The sequence below is a fragment of the Mastigoproctus giganteus genome, chromosome 13 (assembly GCF_048544385.1).
Source record: "Mastigoproctus giganteus isolate SK-2022 chromosome 13, ASM4854438v1, whole genome shotgun sequence".
NCBI lineage: Eukaryota > Metazoa > Arthropoda > Arachnida > Uropygi > Thelyphonidae > Mastigoproctus > Mastigoproctus giganteus.
Window position 1 is genome coordinate 97,822,699 of NC_143587.1, and position 20,135 is coordinate 97,842,833.

At 42.0% G+C, this 20,135-nt stretch overlaps 1 protein-coding gene across 1 annotated transcript in view; it reads left to right on the plus strand.

Moving 5' to 3' along the window:
• The first annotated feature begins 1,826 nt into the window (after window positions 1-1,826).
• Window positions 1,827-20,135, plus strand: part of LOC150076292 (major facilitator superfamily domain-containing protein 6-A-like) — a 112,798-nt gene continuing 94,489 nt past the window's right edge. Inside the window, exons 1-2 of the mRNA XM_090387311.1 lie at window positions 1,827-3,138; window positions 4,427-4,591. Of these exons, the coding sequence (XP_090243437.1) occupies window positions 1,827-3,138; window positions 4,427-4,591 (1,477 nt within the window). The remainder of the gene's footprint in view (window positions 3,139-4,426; window positions 4,592-20,135) is intronic.

Sequence of the window (20,135 nt, forward strand, 5' to 3'; positions counted from 1 at the left end):
TTCTGCATCACTTCTTTAATCATTGACTTAATTATTTTCCCTGGAACAGAAGTCAAGCTAACAGGTCTATAATTACTCATGTCACCCTTTGATCCTCCTTGAATTGGGAATACATTAGCACATCTACAGTCCACAGGAACCCCCTCTTAATCCAACGATGCACTCCTAATTATGGCTAAAAGTTTGCTTACTTCCTTTATTGCCTGTGGCCGAGTCCGATCTTCACGAGTCCAGCTAGGTCAGGAAAGGTAAGGAATGAAAAGTTATAACGTTTTTATTTATTAGGTATTTGAGTTGAAGTCAGATTGTCCAGTTTGGATAGGAAAGGTGAGGTCTCGGATCAGATGTTTGGAGTGTTCCTATTCTGCGTTCGCAGTAGGGTGTTCTGTCTGGTGATGTGCTTGCGCGAACTTAGTAAACATGTAGTACTAGTAGTTTTTCTTCTATGGTGTATAAGTGTTCATTTCCTTGAGGGTTGTCTTGAATACGTGTAAAAAGGATGCTGCAGTGGTCCTCATAATGCTGTCAGATATACACCCGATAGTCCCAGTCTTCTATTTCATTACATGCACAGTTGGAGTTATCTGCTATTCCCATGGATGTTAGTTTGTGATTTTTTGATCCCTGTCCGGTAATGAGGAAGGTGAGACAAAGATCGGGAAAGAACGAATTTGGAGACTTGGGATATACAGCATTTACTTCAGGTATAAATTTCTTAGTGATGGGACCCTTGTCCGTAGCAACCCATCTGTCCTGCCAGGTCTGAAGAAGTAGGACGGCAATTTGTTTCTTTTCCTGTTTGATTTCGTTGAGGTTATTGATGGAGTGTCCGAGGAGAGTTGCTGGTATGCTCCTTGGTAGATAGTAATGAAGGCCCTGGCGAATAATCTCCAGGTCCAGCCGAAGGATGCCCACAAGAACCTGAACGGCTGAGGTACTGACCGTGTAGCAGGCCCTGGAAGTAGTAAGAAGGATGGTGCGCTAGATGGTTGCCAGTTTACGTTGGTTGTTGTAGAGAGTTGCCCAGCGACACCAGACCTTAGATCTGTAAGTTATGAAGGGAAGGAAGATAGACTTATACAGAAGTTTAACGGTCACCGATTCAGTTCCCAATCACGACGGCTCACCCATGCAATGTGAGCAGTGTAGTTTCTCATTTTCGCGTAGAGATGTGGGCGAAGTGGAGAGAAAGTGAGCTTAGGATCAAGTCCTATTTCCAGTAGTTTTAACGAGGAAACTAGCTTGATGGTTAATAAGAACTGTTCAGAAAATGGACTGATCGTGGATGTCCGAAGGCATAGCCTCCCAGATAGTCAAATCAGACGCCTCTGAGCACCTTCTTATTGAGCTGTGGGAAAAAACGATGAGGCTTATATTCCTACTCCTCTCCCAAACAATCTTCAGCAACAATTCAAAATATGATTAGCCAAGCAATAAACTCCATAGAGTGACGTGAACAAAGCAAAGAATGATTTCATACAACGCTTTGCTATGTCACATATAAGAGTTATCTGTACATTTAAGACTTATATTCTATAAATATAAAATGATTTCAGCAATCCTAACAAGAAATGGAACTTTGGTTTCTGTATCTCGTTTAAATCATTCATTCATATTTTTTTCATTGTTAAATTCTTTTGTGGTAATACTGTATGTCCTTTCCAAACTATGCAGAACGTTTTTTTTTTCTTTTTTCTATAGCGCACTCTACCCTTATACCATTCCTCTTCATCCACCTGAAGCAGTTGGGACTAACGATTTCCGAAACATCCGCCATCCTTACTTTCCTTCCCATTCCTCAAATATTGGTCCCTCCACTGATCGGGATGATTGCAGACAAGACTGGAAGACATAGACTTGTCTTCGTTCTTTGCTTATTTATGTGTGCTGTGACCGCTACAGGAATTCTCTTCATTCCCTCAGTCCCTCAAAGTTCGTGCAAGCCATCCAGTGTCGAAGTCACTTGCGATTTATCGGGACGGTTCCATCTGTCAGCTGAAGAGAGCTGCGAAAAAAATTTCACAGGAAATACAACTGAACTCATCGACTGTAGCGTCAGATGCGGAAAGAATTCTGAAAACCGTGAATTTATTCCAGAACCGTGTTCCAAAGAAGGGCAACCATGTGGCCAAAGAAGCACAGAACCAAAAAATAATGTTACAACCAGAATTTATGTTTCTAAGCGATCAGAACTTAGTTGTATTTATTTCATTCAACTATCTCAGTCGGCTTTTTCCACCTTTGAAAATTTATCAGAGATGCTCTGTGTAAGCAATCGCAGTTGTTTATTAGTTTGTTCTGTACTCAATCCATATAAAACGGACGCAGAAGCATTACATTTCAGAAAAAATTGCAAGAAAATTGGCTGGAAAGACAAAGTTATCACTGTTGTTCTGACATTCATGCTATTTCTCAGTTATATAACCTTTTTGGTCTTATGCTTCCGGTTTGTGGACGTCACAGCCTTGGCAATGATCGAAAAATATAAGGGAGACTTTGGCAGAGAGAGAATGTGGGGTTCGTTTCCGTATGTTATTTTTCCCCCATTTTCCGGATACCTGGTGGACATTGCTAGTCAAGGAAAAAACTATACAAATTACTTCCCAGCATTCTATTTGTACGATGGACTGGTCATTTTGACAGCTTTCTTAGTCATCTTTTTTAAAGTAGAGATCGCAGCTCCTACAAAGAATGTGTCCCACAAAACCATGACTCTGTTTCGTAACCCCGAGACCATTTTGTTGCTGATTGCGCTTTTCTTTCTTGGGTCCCTCTGGGGATTCCTTGATAACTTCTTAGGCTGGTTTTTGGTTGACCTGAACAGCCCTCAGTATCTGATCGGACTTGCTAACACAGTTTCCGGACTGGTCAGCATACCCGTGTTGATGGCATCAGGATGGATACTCAAGAAGGTTGGGAGAGTCAATATCTTGGTCATCATTTTCTTTGTTTACCTCATCCGTTTATTTGGACTGTCGTACATGTATAATCCATGGTTGGTATTAGTGTATGAAGCGATGAAGCCCCTCACCTATCAGCTTCAGTGGACTGCTACTGCTACCTACAGTGATGCTCTTGCTCCAGTTGGGCTCATCGCAACCATGCAAGGAATTGTTGGAAGTATCCATTACGGCACAGGTAAGACAAGCAATTTTAAACATTTTAAGTTTAAGTTAAAAAAGTTTATATAAATTATGTTAAATTATTCTGTATTAACTATTAGATCATAGAGAAGATGGTTCAGTGAAAATGTTAATACACCCAATCATTGCTAAGAAGTATTAATTGTGAATATTTTATAGTCATCAGGTCATAATAACAAAATATCAAATAAAGAACGTTATTGTTGATGTTGGGAGTTTGGAGTTTTAGGAGGATCAGCGATTTGGACCATATTGTGCCGTATATACTATGGATGAACATTGAGGAGTGTGGTCTGCGGTATATATAACAATATCCTCCACCATGAGCTTCCACCAAATCCACTTCCAGTAATTCTCCTCGTAGTATTCGGTTGAAAATTGAGACTGATGTTCATGATGCAGACAGAAGTAGAATTAAATGCCAGGCAGGTTAGGTGAAACTGGAACAGGACAATGAAAACTGTCGTATTCCCTAGAATTAGAGTCATGTCTGCAGAGGGAGGAGTAAACTAGAATGAGGAGAGATTAGAATTTCAGTATCTTTAAATTCTTGTATCATGTTTATTACAAAGTGTAATAAAGCGTTCTGTTTAAGCTTTTCAAAATGGAACAGTGTTCTAGTTATGTAGATGAAATTTAAGATGTCATTAGTGATGGGTCTTATCATGCAGCAGCCGCTTCACTTTTTTATGTAAGATTTAAGCAGCTGTTTTCCTTAGGTAGAAGAATCCCACTGTAGTAAGGAGCTGTTTACCTGTTAGGTGTTAGAGTTCAGCATATCCCCTCCCCTCTGGATCACCAGAGTTCAACAAGAGAAAAAGAAGAGTTCTACTAGCATGGGAAAGATTCCCACTCTGACGGATTGGAACAACGGAAGCTCCCCAGCAGTCTTACTCTTATCCCAAGCCTGGGAAACCCAATGGCCTGTGTCAGCAGTCAGCAGAGGTCAATGATTTGTGTCGAACTAATCACAACAGGAAATTTTGGGCGTCAGTGCAACAGTCACGATTTCATTGTCTGTTATGAATAGCTCTTTGGAGCCTTCGCAAAAATCTTTGTATTGCGATAATATTTTGCATAGTGATATTTTAAATGAAAATCTGTTTTAGGGTAAACTAGTAATATTAATGAGTGTGTGACATATTCAAAGAAATTTGCATTAAACACGTAATATATTATTTCTTATTTAACTTAACTTTGTGAAACCGCTTTGATTTAAATTTCTTCTTTGACAATTGGAAAAAAAATGTAATCCTACAAACTTCACCAAAATCACTTTCTAGGGCGCGGTTCTGGAAGTTTCATCGGAGGAAATCTAATGGCCAAGTATGGATCGCGAGTGGCTTTCAGAATTCTTGGAGTAGCTTCAGGAATACTAGGAGTTTTATACGCTGGCGTTTACTACTTTCTTCTTCCGATGTGCCATAACAACAGACTGGGAGGAACGGGTGAGTTAAGTGAATCTGTCGAAAACCAGGACAGAGAATCCTTAGTTTAAAATAAAAAATCTTTTTAATAGAACCAAATGTCTTCAAGCCTGTTAGTATTAGTTTACGATTAGTGCTGATATTAATATTTATAACAAGATATACAAGAAAGAAAAAGTTATACACCACCAGGTAAAAAAATCACTTCATTTCGATTTCTTCTAAACCTTTCTCAAACTTATTCAATCTGCCAACCTTCACAAAATTACGTGAAAAATTTGATTCAACAATTATTCTTTTGCTAATGTGAACTTCCACACTTAAAATCTGCAACCGTCCTTTTCCAACTTAAATTTATGCCTCCTGATGTGTTTCATTTGATTAAGAGTTGAGATACCATCAGCATTTAGATTACTTATAAATTTAAACACTTATACACTTCATTTAGGTCACTGCAGAGATTCCTTGTTTCCAGAGACAGCTTTTTATACAACCCCAGTCTTTCAGTTAAGAACATCATTTTGTGCCACCAAATAATTTTGCTGCTCTTCTCAGTCCCCTTTTCAATCCTTCTCAGTCCTCCTTACTAAACTGAAGTTTCCAAGCCTCTGTGCAGCATTCCAGATGTAGCCTAATAATTGTCTTATAGAATGGGATAATTAATAAGCATACATGTGGTACAGTATCAAAGTGAAATCTAAGTATGTCAAAATTATTCTTTTCTTTCAATTTCGTTCAAACAACTTCATGGTAGCTAATCGGATTGATGAGACATGATCGCCCCCTTAAAAATTCCATTCCCTGGTTGCCTTATAGCATCTCTGCTACCAAGATGACCCCGTATTATTTCTTAAACTAATGTTGAAGAAAACAGTTAAAAGTAGATGAGCAGTTAAAATGACGATACAGTTAAAATAGATGAACATTTAACTGTATCAGTAAACTTTAATATTTTGCAGGTTCTTTTAATATAATTGGATAGATTTCCTCAGATAATGGAGCGTCAATGACGCAAGAAACTTTTATGGGCTGAGTTATTCAATCTCAAGCTTAGACATCAACAGATAGCTCTAAGAAACTCGGGTTTTTCATCCAGAAAAACAGGCAAATTGACGAGAACATGAACTGCACATGCAATTTATGGACATAATAGACATGGACAGATAGGTTTGGTCTGAGTGGCCCTATAATGACAGCTTTCGTGTACTTTCTGCACATGTTAAAACAGCTAAATTCACATTCTGCATCCTCAATATCCGAGTAACACCATGATTCTCTTATAGCTAAAACGTCATCACTTGATGACTTAACCAATACTTCAAACTCATAAAATTTATTACACGCTTAGAATTAATGTACAAGCAAATAAATGTGTGTGTCTGCTTGCATTTTTACTAGTTCTTACATAGCCCATGTGATTGCTGAACCCGTTTGGACTACCACTAAAAATTCTTCTCCCTTGAGCCTTGAGCAATCTCTCCTGTCCCGAAATGATTGACAAGGCTCTCGTCATAAACTCCTGTCTATCATAACTGGGTAACATGCAGACACTTTCAATTTAACCTCGGCTTTTCCCCAATATCACTCAAACGTTTTAAGTAAAGCCTCAGAATGCCAGTGCTTAACATTATTATTATTAGTAGTAGTTGTTGTAGTAGCAGTAGCGGAAGTTAATACAAAAAACCAAGCTTAGAAAGCATCACTCTCCCCCAAAAAACCCTCCCACGTCACTTGTCCGTCTCATCTGGTTCTTCCTTGTCTAGTTTGTCTGGTTCTTCCTTGAATTTATTCAAACTATCCGCCTTCATGACGCCAAATAGGAATTTGTTCCAACAGTCAACCACTCACTGGCTCAAGGCAACCCTCCACATATCTGTCCTGCAACCATCCTTCTTCAATTTGTACTTATGCCTCCTCACGTATGAAACCTACTCATTGAGGCCATCAGCATTGAGTTTGCTGAGTCCATTCAGAATATTTAACACCCCAATCAGATCACTTCGCATTGCCTTATCTCCAGACGCTGCAATTTGCAGAAATGAAACCGGTTTCAATAAGATCACCTTTATGTTCCCTTCACCGATCTAACAGCCTCTCTCTGCATCCGTTAGTACCAACATGTTCAACAACACACCTTTTGTGACTTGAATGCTTGTTGAGTATTCTAATTTAATTCAATGACCCTTTTCTTTAAGCATTCAACTTCGTCCAACAAAACGCTCAACTCCAGATTAATTCTTTTATGTTCAGATACGGTCAGGTCTGCTAAATAACAAATACTAGTTTAAGCGTGTTTGCCAATGAAAACTTTTATTTCTCTCTTATAAATTATTAATAGTACTTTTGTTTTTATTCGCAGGCAAGAAATCTGCGAAGAAAAAGAAACCAGAACTAACGGAGACTACTGTAGGTCTCGTAACAGCAGAGCAGATGTCCAGTGTGTGAGATCGGTGATGTCTTCAGTTTTTGGCTATCTGATGATTCTTTCTTACATCTGCAAGAAAGTTTAAAATGTTGGTTAATAAGGCCGCTTTTGAAAAAGTTGGAATTACAAAAAATTGCCAATTTTACGCGGTTGTCTGAATGAGGTTTAAACCACGTCCACCTTGGGAAGAATTGTTTTTCCACAACAGCACGAAAATGACATTCTAATTTTTCAAATTAATTTATTTTTAATAAAAAAGATAGAAAAATTCATACCTCGTTTCACCTTAAATCATGTGTATTAAGCTAAGAAGTTTTGAATTAAATGGATCCTTCCTCCTGTACATTTTTGCACCATCTGTATTTCTATTTCAAATTGCTTCCTTTGCGTAAACTAATTAAGTCACTGCATCACGGGGTGATCTGTAGTAGTACTGGGAACGACTACACTGTGGTTCGCAACCCATAATTATATTATAAGGAATATTAAAGCTGATAATGTTATAATTTAAGAATTAGATGTGAAACAGAGTTCAAAAGATCGAGAGAATCTGCGTATTTAGTAGCAAGGTCGCTTGAACTATAATGAAGCTGATCTGACTGATTTACTTTCAGATTTACATGTAAATGCCATTCAGTCTTACACAGGATTTTCATCCAGAAAACCGGCCTGAGAGCTTGTGCAATCAGCCAGTTTTAACACCTCACTGCACTTGTAACCATCCAATGAGGTGTTAGAACTAATGTATTAAAAGTGGTCATTCGCATAGTCATCTACAGAGAAGTGCAAGAATCGACACTTCATCTCAAGCTGCACGAGTTACACGTGTGTAACTCGTGCAGCTTGAGATGAAGCGGGACCAAATTTTGGTATGGTGGTGTACCATAGAATAACGATGAAATTAGGAGACAGTGAGAAACTTCGGACAGCTATAAGGGACATTTATGGGGATTGTATAAGAGTTTTCCCCCCTGAGAGAAATAAATCATATCTAATCGTGCTCAAGCTAAACCTGCCCAAGGAAACAAACGGTGGTCATGTGCCACCGGACGAAGTTGGCTCCGATCAGTACATAAATAAAAATGCCACATCAAACGCCCTTGAACTGCACCCAGGAAGTCACTAGTCAGTTAGCCCTAAACAAGACCGAACCACTGCCAAGCCTGCGACCAACTTAGTGTTCGGTGCCGAAGCGGGAAATATCCAGACTACCAAGTGCAAGACGGCCAATCGAAACAGTTTGAACAGTAAGAAACCACTTGGACGGGCACCGCACTAGTCTCGAAGCTTTGGCCTTTCAAACGGGTTGGTTCATCAACCAGACTCTCCCCCCCAGCAGTTTGTTTTTCTCGCGTTTGGCCCCAGACACGTCAGCACAACTCGTCACAGAGGTACTGATTGAGGAACTTTAGTTAGACCTAAAGATTCAGAGATTGAACACTCGAAGCACATCATATGCTTCTTTCGCATCTATTTTGATATAAGTCAGTTTGAAATTATTTGAACCTGCACCAAATGGTCATCGGCACCATCATCAGGTCATTTTATGAAGCACAAAGTAGAAAATAAGTGATATCTTTAAATACCCCTGAGATGTGTCCACAACAGTCCACACTCTGACTAGACGATGTATCTCTATTCTCCAATAACAACCCAACTGCTCTACATGGGAATAGCCGTAGGAAAAACAAGGTACATCCATGCTTCGCCCTTAACATACCCACGGAAAGGGGGACTCCCAAAGGTGATTGAAAATGATGAGATTGAAGAATTTTACGATCCCTGCCATGGTTTCAACATATCGAAGACCAGTGACTCATCACAGACGGATCAGACCGCGTACATCCGTCGTCACGGTAAAGAGAACAGCTTCATTCCAACTCCTATTCCAAAATGTGCGATTAATGAGGAATAAACTGAATGAAATTGAGGAGCTCTTGCTGTCCAGTGCTTCGCAGAAACCTGGCTTGACCCAATGAAGAAACACTTTCCTCTATTTGGCCTGCAAGGTATCATATATATACCTGAGTATAATTATACACTGATGGTGTGCACGTCTAGAGAAAACCGGAGGGGAGGTGGAGTTGCAATTTTTTTAAATGAGCAGGTATTTTCTATCCTCCACTCAGTATCGAGCCAGTCTGACTTTTTCGAGGTAGTTCTATTTACCTTAAAACCTAAAAACAGCAACAGTCAACAGCAGAACAATTCTCTCGACATTGCCGCAATGTACATATATCCCATCAGTTCCAGACGCACAAGTATTTGATGAACTCCTCAATTGGCTATTTAACCATCTCCATTCATCGCTGAAATATATCATATGTGGGGATTTCAATCTTCCGAATACTCAGGGGAACCTCAAGAGGAGACTGAGTCAGTATCTAAGTATGTTAGGTCTTAAACTGGTTAGCACACCACCCACGAGAGGCGAAAGCACATTGGACCTTGCGTTCGCGTCAGCAAATTATGTGGCTAATCAAAACCCTATAAGCAACATACAGTCTGATCATAATCCCGTCATTCTCTTTGTGCAATTAGAAATGCCCATCACTTCTGGAAAAAGGAAAGTCACAACCAAAACAATTACAGCGCCCAAATACCTCAATCCTGAAAAGTGTGTTTATGCGGCTCAAGCAATCCCATGGGATGTCCTTGAGGAATGCGACCCCGAACTCGGGATTGACCTGATGATAAGATGGATAGCCACCGTTTCTCTCTATGCTGCAACGAAGACGCTAACCACCATAGAGCATTCAAAGGCCTGGTGGAATCCCCAACTATATGGCATGTCTATCTAGTAAGACCGCTGCCGAAAATACGCTCTGCTTCTCAGCCTAGCCACTTCCTTCCAATTTCTTCTGCATCAAGCCAATTAAAGCTCTTTGAGAAATCTCTTCTGAGAACGTTAACCACCCAAATTATGCCAGAAAATCTACTGCAGATCCACTATGCTACCCGGTCAAGATCCACCACTAACAAGATCCTGGCAAGGCTACTACGTGAGTATTACCTCATTGGTGGAGACGTGCTCTGGTTCATTCAGACAATGCTTGAGATTAGGACCATTATTGTTGGTGATGGCAATCTGAGCTACACCAGGACTATTACAGCTGGAGTCCCTCAAGGCGGGGTCCTGTCCGGAATCTTGTCCAAGAAAAAGAACGGTCCGATAATTACGTCTTTCATAAGACGTGATTATTGGACTGTCTCGATGTGCTTTGGGACACAGTGTGGATTTTTAGAACCTCATATTCGAACATTGTGTCGGTTAACTGTTCTCGAAACGTGAAATGTTGACTCGTCAGAAACTATAACTCAAGAAATCGTGGTTTTGGTCGATGCGATCAAGAATATCAATAGCAAAGTTTAGTTGTTGTGGTTTGTCACTCGGCTTGAATTCTTAAATAATTTGCAATTTATAGGCGTACAAACGCAACACTTCTTTATGACACTGTGCAGAGAGTTTCACGGGGCATATTCAATTCCCCTGATGCATGTCTGATTGATTTCCTCGGGATAGGAACAACGGCAGCGCTTACCTCTGCATACTCAAGCTGCACAGTTTCCAACAGAGTACTGCCTGCTCTTTCCTGCGGAGCAGTGTTTATTTGGACGGTGTTTCTATCAGTACCTTGTGGCATCTTCCACCAAAATTCGGATTACCGAGCTGTTCCAGATAAACAAATGTCAAAATCGAATCCAGATAATGCTTACCGTTGTGGAAAATGATTCGCAAGATTGCAAATGGCGTTGACTACAAGTTCGTAGCGCAGGTCCAAGCCGAGATATGGCGTGTCAAAGTTTCAGCTCACCCCCACAGGTCACTGAGGAGGAGGGGAAGAACAGCAAGGAGCTGGGACTACCTTTAGTAAGGTTTGGGACAACAAATACGACGGTGATGTTATTTCTGTCTATGGTGCATGGTTATCAATCGCGTCTTTAACATTTTAGGTTCCACGTGGGGTGGGTGAGTGGTGGGGGAAGCACATTAGAAATTTAGGAATCATTGTTCAGTAACTGTAGTAGTAGTGAACTTCTTCCATTCAATGACCAGAGGAGAAAGTTGCAGCAGTGGGTGGGAGTGGGTGAGGAACAATCACTAACTCTGCCGCCACCTGACCTTGTTAGGAGAAGTGACGTGTTGCCTTAAGAAGAATATAGCTGGCTGGGTTCGGCTGCGTTGAATTAACATTAAACCCCCTGTTGGTTTCGAATCTTAATTAACTGGAATACGAATGCTTAAAATTTAGATTAAACATATTTTCATTAGCAGACACTACAGGTTCTAGTTCTCATAAGCTTTCTGTCAAATTGTGATTCAATATATAACACAGGGGGTCACCCTCGCCAATCAAGAGTGCAGTTTAACCGCGGTGGCAGGGAAATAAGTGGAATGCCACTCTCTCTCCAACTCCAGAACTATGCCACCACGTTGAGCCGACACATTGGTGCAAGCGTTGAATCAAAAACGAGTTCAAATACACGATCACTCACCCAATAAAACTGAAAACAAATCTCACCACTGTGATCCACTGATGTAGGTAAATCCTTGAGTACACAATTTAATTACCATACTAAACTTAAAACGCATAATCCAGACATATTTTCACGGAGCGATGAACTGCACGTGTGAGTAAGAAGGCGGCCATTTTTATGTACACAAACTTTATTAACAAAAACAACGAGCGGCCCCTAGCCAGAAACTGGCAAATCCGCTATGTACATACATAGATGTATATATATGATACATATAATGATACAATATATAAAGATACATACAATGATATATAATCGTGTTAATTACAATGTTACAAACATGTAACATGTTCACACAGCAAATCACATCACGCAACTAATCAGAAGTATTAATTATGGCACAGGAACCAGAAGACAGCAGTCTTTTTCTGTCCTAGGAAGAACGAAAACCGCACCCACTGGATGTAGTGCTATACCAATGGGTGTTAGCTAATCCTGTATCCACAGCTGCCCAAACTGGGGTACCAGCTTAAAAAAAAGTAGATGACAGGCGATATCAGTTTTAAGAAATATCGATAGACATTGCAGGTGTTGGGTTGGTTCCTTGTTGTTGAGTTGTTGATAAACTTGAGGAGTTGCTTTCTTTTGGTGAAAACAGCAACGCAGAATTGTTGTAGAGCTGAGAACGATCGAGAATTTTCAGTGAGCGCCACTTCATTTCCTTTGGAGAAGTTGCTGACAGCAGCTTGTAGTGTAGATCTGTCATTGTGGTACAGGCTGCAGCGATACAGAATGTACAACCAGGTTTCCTCAACATCACACAAGCAGAGATTGGGTCAGAAAAGCCAAACTGAAATAGTTTGGAGTTGATGGAGCCGTGCCCAGTAAGTATATACGATGTTGTTAGGCTGGGAGAAAACCATTGGCGGACGTTCTTGTTGAGAGGGAAGGTAACTGCAGGAATAAAAGAGCGGGTGACTTGACCAGTAGTACTGGAATCCCATCGTGATTGCCACACACTAATAAGTTCATTCCAGATTCTCCGTTTCTCGTCTTTGATGTTAGCAGTTAAGTTGCATGAGATGCCGGAAACTCCTTGCTTTAGACAATAGCATAGTCCTTTGAAGATGACATGCAGGTCTAGTGGTAAGACTCCAGCAAGGACCTGCAGAGCAGCAGAGGACACTGTCCTGCAGACCCGGAGCATGGCAAGCAGCATAATTCGTTGAATGGAGATGAGCTTGGAACCGAGTTTAACATTAACGGCTCTATGAAACCAGACTCCCGAAGCATATGTTGTTATTGGTACGAATACTGCTGTATAATATAGTAATAGAGTCTTCCTGTTTAGTCCCCAGTCCGATTTGGAAATTCGGATAACTGCTGCAGTGAACTTCTTAATCTTCGAGGTGAGGTGATTAGTATGAGAGGAGAAGGTTAACCTGTCATCGAAAATTACGCCAAGATGTTTTAATTCAGGAACAAAAGGGATTTGCTTTCCGTCTATCTTTATATTTGGAGGTCTTCTGTAATCTAACCTGCCCTTAAAAACCATCAGTTTTGTTTCGCAGTTTTTGTATACTTGACCACTTGATTAGCTCAGAAAGAGTTATATTGGCTGATTGTTTAAGTTGAAGACACGATCGACCTGGAATTAGAAGAACCAAATCATCGGCGTAGGCAAAGGCAGAGATATTGTCAGGTTTTTGGATGAGCCAGCTGTCCAAAACTATGTTCCAGAAGAGGGATCCCAGAACTGATCCCTGGGGGCATCCTCTTGAGATTATCCTTGAGAGAGACCGCTGTTTCGAGATTACTTGGATGAGTCTATTTTGGAAGTAGCTTCTAATAACTTGGAACTGTTGCTGAGAGCACTTGGCTTTGGTAAGACGATTGAGAGCGCTCTCCCACCAGAGCGAATCGAAAGCTCCCTCGAAGTCAATGAATATGACCATTTCATATTTAGCCCTCGAAGCTGATATGTGGTTAACTAAAGAGACCAAGGCGTCTTCACAGGATTTTCCCTTCTTGAAGCCAAATTGGGATGGAGACATTAAGTTTTGACCTTCAATTAAATCTGCTACTCTGGGTGCTAACAATCTTTCAATAGTTTGCCAAAAGAGAGATGGGTCTGTATGCTTTGGGGTCTGATTTATTTTTGTCCGGCTTGTGAATAATTTTGATCAGAGCTACCTTCCAGAGATTAGGAAATATCCCATCAGTAAGACATTTTTTGTACATAGAAGTATTTCTGGAAAGATTTCGGCAAATTTGATAATTACAGCATTTTCCAAGATCTAAACACGGACATTTATGGATATTTATTTTGCTTAGGGCCAGCTTTAGTTTGGGAAGAATGAAGAGATCCGTTTCATATGAGGAGTGGTAGGTTGAGTTGCTATTCCTGATAGATATTTGTTCTGGAGTTTCTGTGGTGAGATCGTTCAGGGGAAGCAAGCGATCCAGGATGGCATTAACTGAGTCATTCCAGTTAGTGGTTTCTGTGTTTTTGTTCACTACAGTGTTGTACGGAAGTGTAACGGTGACCATTGGTCAGACGGCTGTAGTTCAAAGTGTTCCGTATTTGTTTAATCAAAAAAGTAGTTCAAAGTGCTCCAATTGAACTTAAATTGTGTTCTTCGGATTCCTTAGGTGATGGTGAGTCCCCAAATATCTTTATATTGCCAAACTTCTAAGGCGTTTTGAAATTATGACTATTTTTCGAATTCTTGCTGTTGTCGTGGTCACTCACGAACGCCAGCGTTGTAACGCCATATAGGTTTGGCTGTTGTGTATTATAGGATTCTTTTACCTTCTTCTATTGGTGATATATTCCTTGTAGTTGAATGTAGGTAATGAACATTGTTCCCTGAACTTTCAACTGGACGTCCGATATAAAAGATATAATTTTTGAAATGTATAACTTGGTTATTTTGTAGTTATGGCTCACTATGTTTTTGTGTATAATAATTCAGTTACCTGGTGGCAGCCCAACCCTCTTCCTTAAGTGTTGAGAACAAAGGAGTTTGTTCCCAGAGTGTGATCACGTGACCAGTCACATGATCAGCCTGATTGGCTTGGGAAGACTCCTGCTTACTAACGGAACTCAGTGACGTTGCTCAAGGGAATAAAGTGTTTTTATATCTATAATATGCAAATGAGGAATGAATTATTAATGAGGATTATTAATTAATGATAGTGTTAGAAAATTATGACGCAATAGCTACTCCACCCTTAACTTTTAGCTATAATAATCTGATTAATATGTCTAACGTGTGTTGTGCATATTGCTTACTGTGACGTCATTCTGTACGTGGCACACGTTTACTAGTACGTGTGGACAAATAGTGCTCCCTAACTGATTTCCTTAGAACTACAAAATTCAGGAGCTTTGTTCCTCCTTCTGCAGACCTTTCAGAAGAAATCAAATTTACTCAGGAGCAACCCCTTACAATTGCTTTATTATAACTTTATTGGTCTTTCGCCCCAACCATACTACCTTTAGACATGAGCTCAAGAGAAGCATCCTCATCGTCGGCTGACGAGAATGCTGTAGCAGACGATTCAGACCAAGTTGGCCTCCAGCCTCCCAAAGTCAACAAGTCCAAGAAAGAGAAACAGAAAAGTAAGAGGAGAGCAAAAACCAGAACACCCCAGTCTCCTCAAACCATACTAGCATTTCTCAACAAAGTGCCTCTTGATGAATCTGACCCTGTGATCTCATCTCAGTTTCAATTTAACACCTCAACGCCAGTAGCAGATCGCCTAGCCCCTGTCCCTCCTAATCTGCAACCTTCACAGGCAAGCTCTCCCTAGACTGGGAAATTACAAACTACTCTCTCGCCAACAGCTATAAGTGCTCCTGCCTCCCAGGCAGCTTCAGGGCCCATCACCCAATCTAGCCGAGAGTCCTAGAACAGTATCTGCAGCCAAACTATCAACTAATCTTCCTACCCCATCAGGGGCCCTAAGACCTCCTCTGTCAAACAACCAGAGGGACCGCGCACAGCATTCGATCAGACTGAGGCAGAAGGCCTCCCCCAATCCAGAAAACTAGCCATCACAGCAACTACACCTTCTGCATACCCTACAACTCACAAACCTGTAGATGAAGATTCTCCAACCCATCATCAAATCATATCTGCTTTACATAGGAATCTTGTGACCTTTCTTAATCAAGATAATAGTCGATTCACCAGACAAGCAGCAAGTTATGTCCAGGAACTCTGGGCCACCCTTGAATCTATTACCACTGCCCTCCTCATCGAGAGCGAGAAACTAAAAACCACTAACGAGGAACTTAAGACAAGAACCTCCATCCTTGAGAAGGTGCTGGAAACTCTACCGAATCTTCCTACACCACAGTCTCCACAGCGTACTCCCACATATGCACAAGCGCTGAGGATTCCAAACAACAAAGAGTCAAACCCAAAGGCCCCACAACCTAGAAAACAACCGCTACTTCAAACACCAAACCTTGTGGTCCTCAGACCAGCAGAGATAGAAGGAACACAAACAAGTGAGGATTTTAAAACCACCATAATGAAAAAACTGAAGGATGATTTAAAGACAACAAAGATAAAAGCGATTAGAAATACGAGAAATATAGGAGTAATAATAGAAACAGAGTCAAGGGAGGATATCAAGAATATCGTGGATAACTCCAAGATAGCCACACTGGGTATCACTGCAGAGCCACCCAAGGGAAGAGGACCATCAATATTAATTTTCGATGTCAACAAAGATGTGACACCTGCCCAACTTGAGGAGGAAGTGCTAACTCGTAATCTACAAGGGATTAATAAAGACATGAAAAATCTTGTGCAACCAAGATTTTCAAAAAAAAGTCAAAGTCCGGAGAAAACAACTGGATAGTGGAACTGGCTCCTGCCGCTTGGCAGATTCTAAAACACCAGACAAGACTCTATATTGAGTAGGGTAGCCACAGGTTCAGGGAGCATGTGACCGTGCCTAAATGCTTTAACTGCTGCAGGTATGGCCACACCTCCCATACATGCACTCAGATCACACCAACTTGCGGACACTGCTCTAGCAAAGGGCATGAATACAACAGCTGTCCAAACAAGGAGCAAGATCCGGTTTGTGCGAATTGTAAATCCTCAAAGCTCGAACACACCCATTCCATCAAGGACCCAAAATGTCCGACGTACAACAAGATAAAGAATTTATACCAAATGAGGACTGATTATGGCAATACAATTTAAAAAGTTCAATACAACCAAGCTGTTAATACTACAACAAAACGTACACCATGCAAGAGCAGTGCCTGAACAACTCAGAAAAATAGCGGACGAGGAAAATGCCGACATCCTCTTGTTGCAGTAACCCTACACCCACTCCAAAAAAAGTAAGGGGTTATCCAATAGCATATAAAATCATACAGGCTGAAATGAGACCCCAAAAGTGGCCATAGTGATCCGCAATCCAGCCATTACTGCCACCCGTATCACACAACTCTGCACAGGCTGGGTTGCTTGTGCCCATATAATATCACCCCTGGGATCCTTCTACGCGATTGCCTTGTATTGTAGGCCGGGGGAAGCAATAACATTTGCCACAAGATACCTCCAGGTTGTGTTGGACACTCTCCCAGGCCAACGGATCTTGGTAGGGGCGGATGTAAACTGCCGCTCCCCGGCTTGGCACAGCCAAACACCGGACAAAAGGGGAACCGGAAATGGGCAGCGTCTCGAGGAGTTCCTGGCGAATTCTCCCTTGACAGTCCTAAACAGGCCTCACCACCTACCTACGTTTTGTAACACTCTGTGGGAGGCAACAATTGACGTCACCCTTGCCACAGGAAACCTTGCAGGACACATCACTGGCTGGACAGTCCAAGACACCTGGACCACGTCTGACTACAGAGTGATTACATTCCAAATCAACCGATCTCTCTATAGAACACCAATAGCCAAACAGTTGCTTAACCGCTTTGCAGTAAACAAAGCTGACTGGAGACTCTTTGGGGAACTGCTGACTCGAACCTTATGCCAACACCGCATTGAAGCGGATCGACAAGAAGACCCAGACGACATCCAAAGAAAAATTACCAAGACCATAATAGCGGCCAGTGAGGCTGCGATGAAGCGAAAATTGCCCACACCTGGTGCAGTCCCTTGGTGGACTCGGGACATCCAGAACCTCAGAAGAGAAGTCATAAAGGCAAGAAAACAATTCCAAAGGGCAAGACGTACCTGGCCGGAAGTGGAAGTAACAGCACTCAGACAAAGATACGCAGCAGTGAGAAACAGATACACTGAGTTAATACGAAAAAGTAAGCAGAAGGCCTGGGAGCAATTAGTCAGCACGACTGGAAATGCCGACCCCTGGGGGGTGGTATACAAAGTCACCACGAATAAGCTCCCCAGGGGTGAGGTCATGACCTCCACCCGCACCCCGCAGGGAACATTGGCCACCACCTGGGAACAATCTATCATCAACATCCTCAATGTGATTTTCCAAACCCCAGCACACCCGGAACTACCAGAACAACTGCAGATCTGCGATGGAAATGAAGCATATCACATAGACCAAATGGAACCACCTTTTGCCCTAGAAGAACTACAACAGGCAGCACAACAAATAAGGAATAAAAAATGCCCAGGCCCAGATCTTCTGGAGCCGGAGATTATTAAAAAAAGTAGTAGACATCTCTCCGCAGACTTTGCTAAACTTCTTCAACACATGCCTGAAGACTGGAGTCTTTCCATCTGACTGGAAAATGGCCAAAGTCAAATTAATTCTAAAAAATCCTATGAAGCCACCCGAATCATACCGGCCAATTGCTCTGCTCCCAGTTGCCAGTAAACTCCTTGAAAAGATGCTTCACAAGCGTGCTCCTGCACCACTATGAAGCTGCAAATCTCGTGATGCCCACACAGTTTGGGTTCAAACCTGGAACCTCAACAGTGGATGCTCTCAACAGCCTCCTAAGTTTGGCTGCTGCCTGTTATAGGAAGTACTTCTTCGTTATTTCGGTCGATTTTTCTGGGGCGTTCGACACCATCTGGTGGCAGAGCGTCCTGGCCAGACTGCAGAAGGCAAAAACACCCATCAACCTTTACAAAATAATGAAGTCATATTTATCCAAGAGAAAAATACAAGTAGTGACTCCGTACAAGAAACTGACCCGGCCTGTTTACAGGAGCTGCCCCCAGGGCTCGGTACTGGGACCGCTCCTCTGGAGTAAAAAGTGTATTTAGTGTCTAACGGCACCAGGTGTTTCCCCCATCTCCGCGTTGCTTTCACTGTGGGTGTACCAGTTCACTGGGAAGGCCAGAGATTTAAAAGTGTATGGATATTGTACATGTGTAGTGTTGTGTTCTGTTGTTCATCTGGCCGTTTAGCCGCTGGACCCCTACTGAGGCCCAACGATGCCCACACTCAGCCCCGTGGAGGCAGACCAGGTACACCAGTATTTTTAGATAAGTACTCTGGTGGGTCCTGCCACCTAATTTTCTGAGATTTCAGTGGCTAGGACCTATAAAAAAATATATAAAAAAGGGGGGGGGGGGTAAACGCTTGAATTTAATTAGGCCGAAAGAGGTTGCAAGTGTGTCGAATTTGGCATTTAAAATTTTTACGTTGTGTGGGGCATTCGCTTTTCGCTGGCGATATAGGTAGAGTAGGGGGAGAGACGGAAGGCTGGGTGGAAAAGACAGAAGTATGGGGTCAATAGGGAAGGCGACCCCAGGTATATCAGTGGGGCACGCCCTTGCCCCACCAGAGGAAAATGAGGGGGTGGTGGGGTGGGGAAGGGGAAGGAAGTCCTTCCCCTCACCCCACCAGGGATAGGGAGAAAAAGTGGGCTGGGCAAGGGAGCCCTGCCCAGTTTACCATAGCGGCAGTTTGCAGTGACCTCCAGCAAGTGCAGTCTGATGATGACTCGGTGGGGCTTGGTCCTTTTCTAGGTGTGTGGGTTCATCCTGGGAGCGACATCCTGGCTGGAGCCACTCCCATTGGTTCCTAGGTCGATGCTGTTTCATTTATTCTGCTGCATATTAAGCCGTTTGTCCTTAGTATTTTGCTATCCTTTCCTCTGTGTTGATGTTTTATCAGTTTGCCTTTATTTATTATTTGTGGTCATCTATTCGTTGTGGATGGCTATTTCTGTTCGTCGTCTATTGAAGACGTCAAGGGCAAATCGGCTGAGGGCTTTGTATTCATCTTCTGAATCCAGTAGATGGTACTCTTGATTTTTCGGCCAGTATTGAATCTCAGTTATAAGTTTACTTCTGTGTTCTTCGTAGCATTCACAGTCGTGCATAATATGCTGCCAGGTTTCAGGTTCTCCACAGGTGCATGTGGACTCTTCTATTATTCCGAGTGCGTTCAGTTTTGCTTTAAATGGGCCGTGGCCCGTCAGGAGGAAGGTTGTATTTAGCCCAGGATAGAACCACGAAGGGCCTTTTGGGTACATTTTTGCGACTATCGGTATGAAGCTTCTTGTAACTTGACCCTTTGGCGACATCTCCCATCTGTGCTGCCAAATCTTCAACATGTGAGTCCACTTACCATGGACCCAACCAACAAGTTCGTTGGTTGGGTCCATGGTAAAGTCATAGATGGAGGCAGGTATATCCTTGGACAAATACATGAGTCCACATCTAGTCACCTCGAGGTCCAACGGAAGAGCTCCTG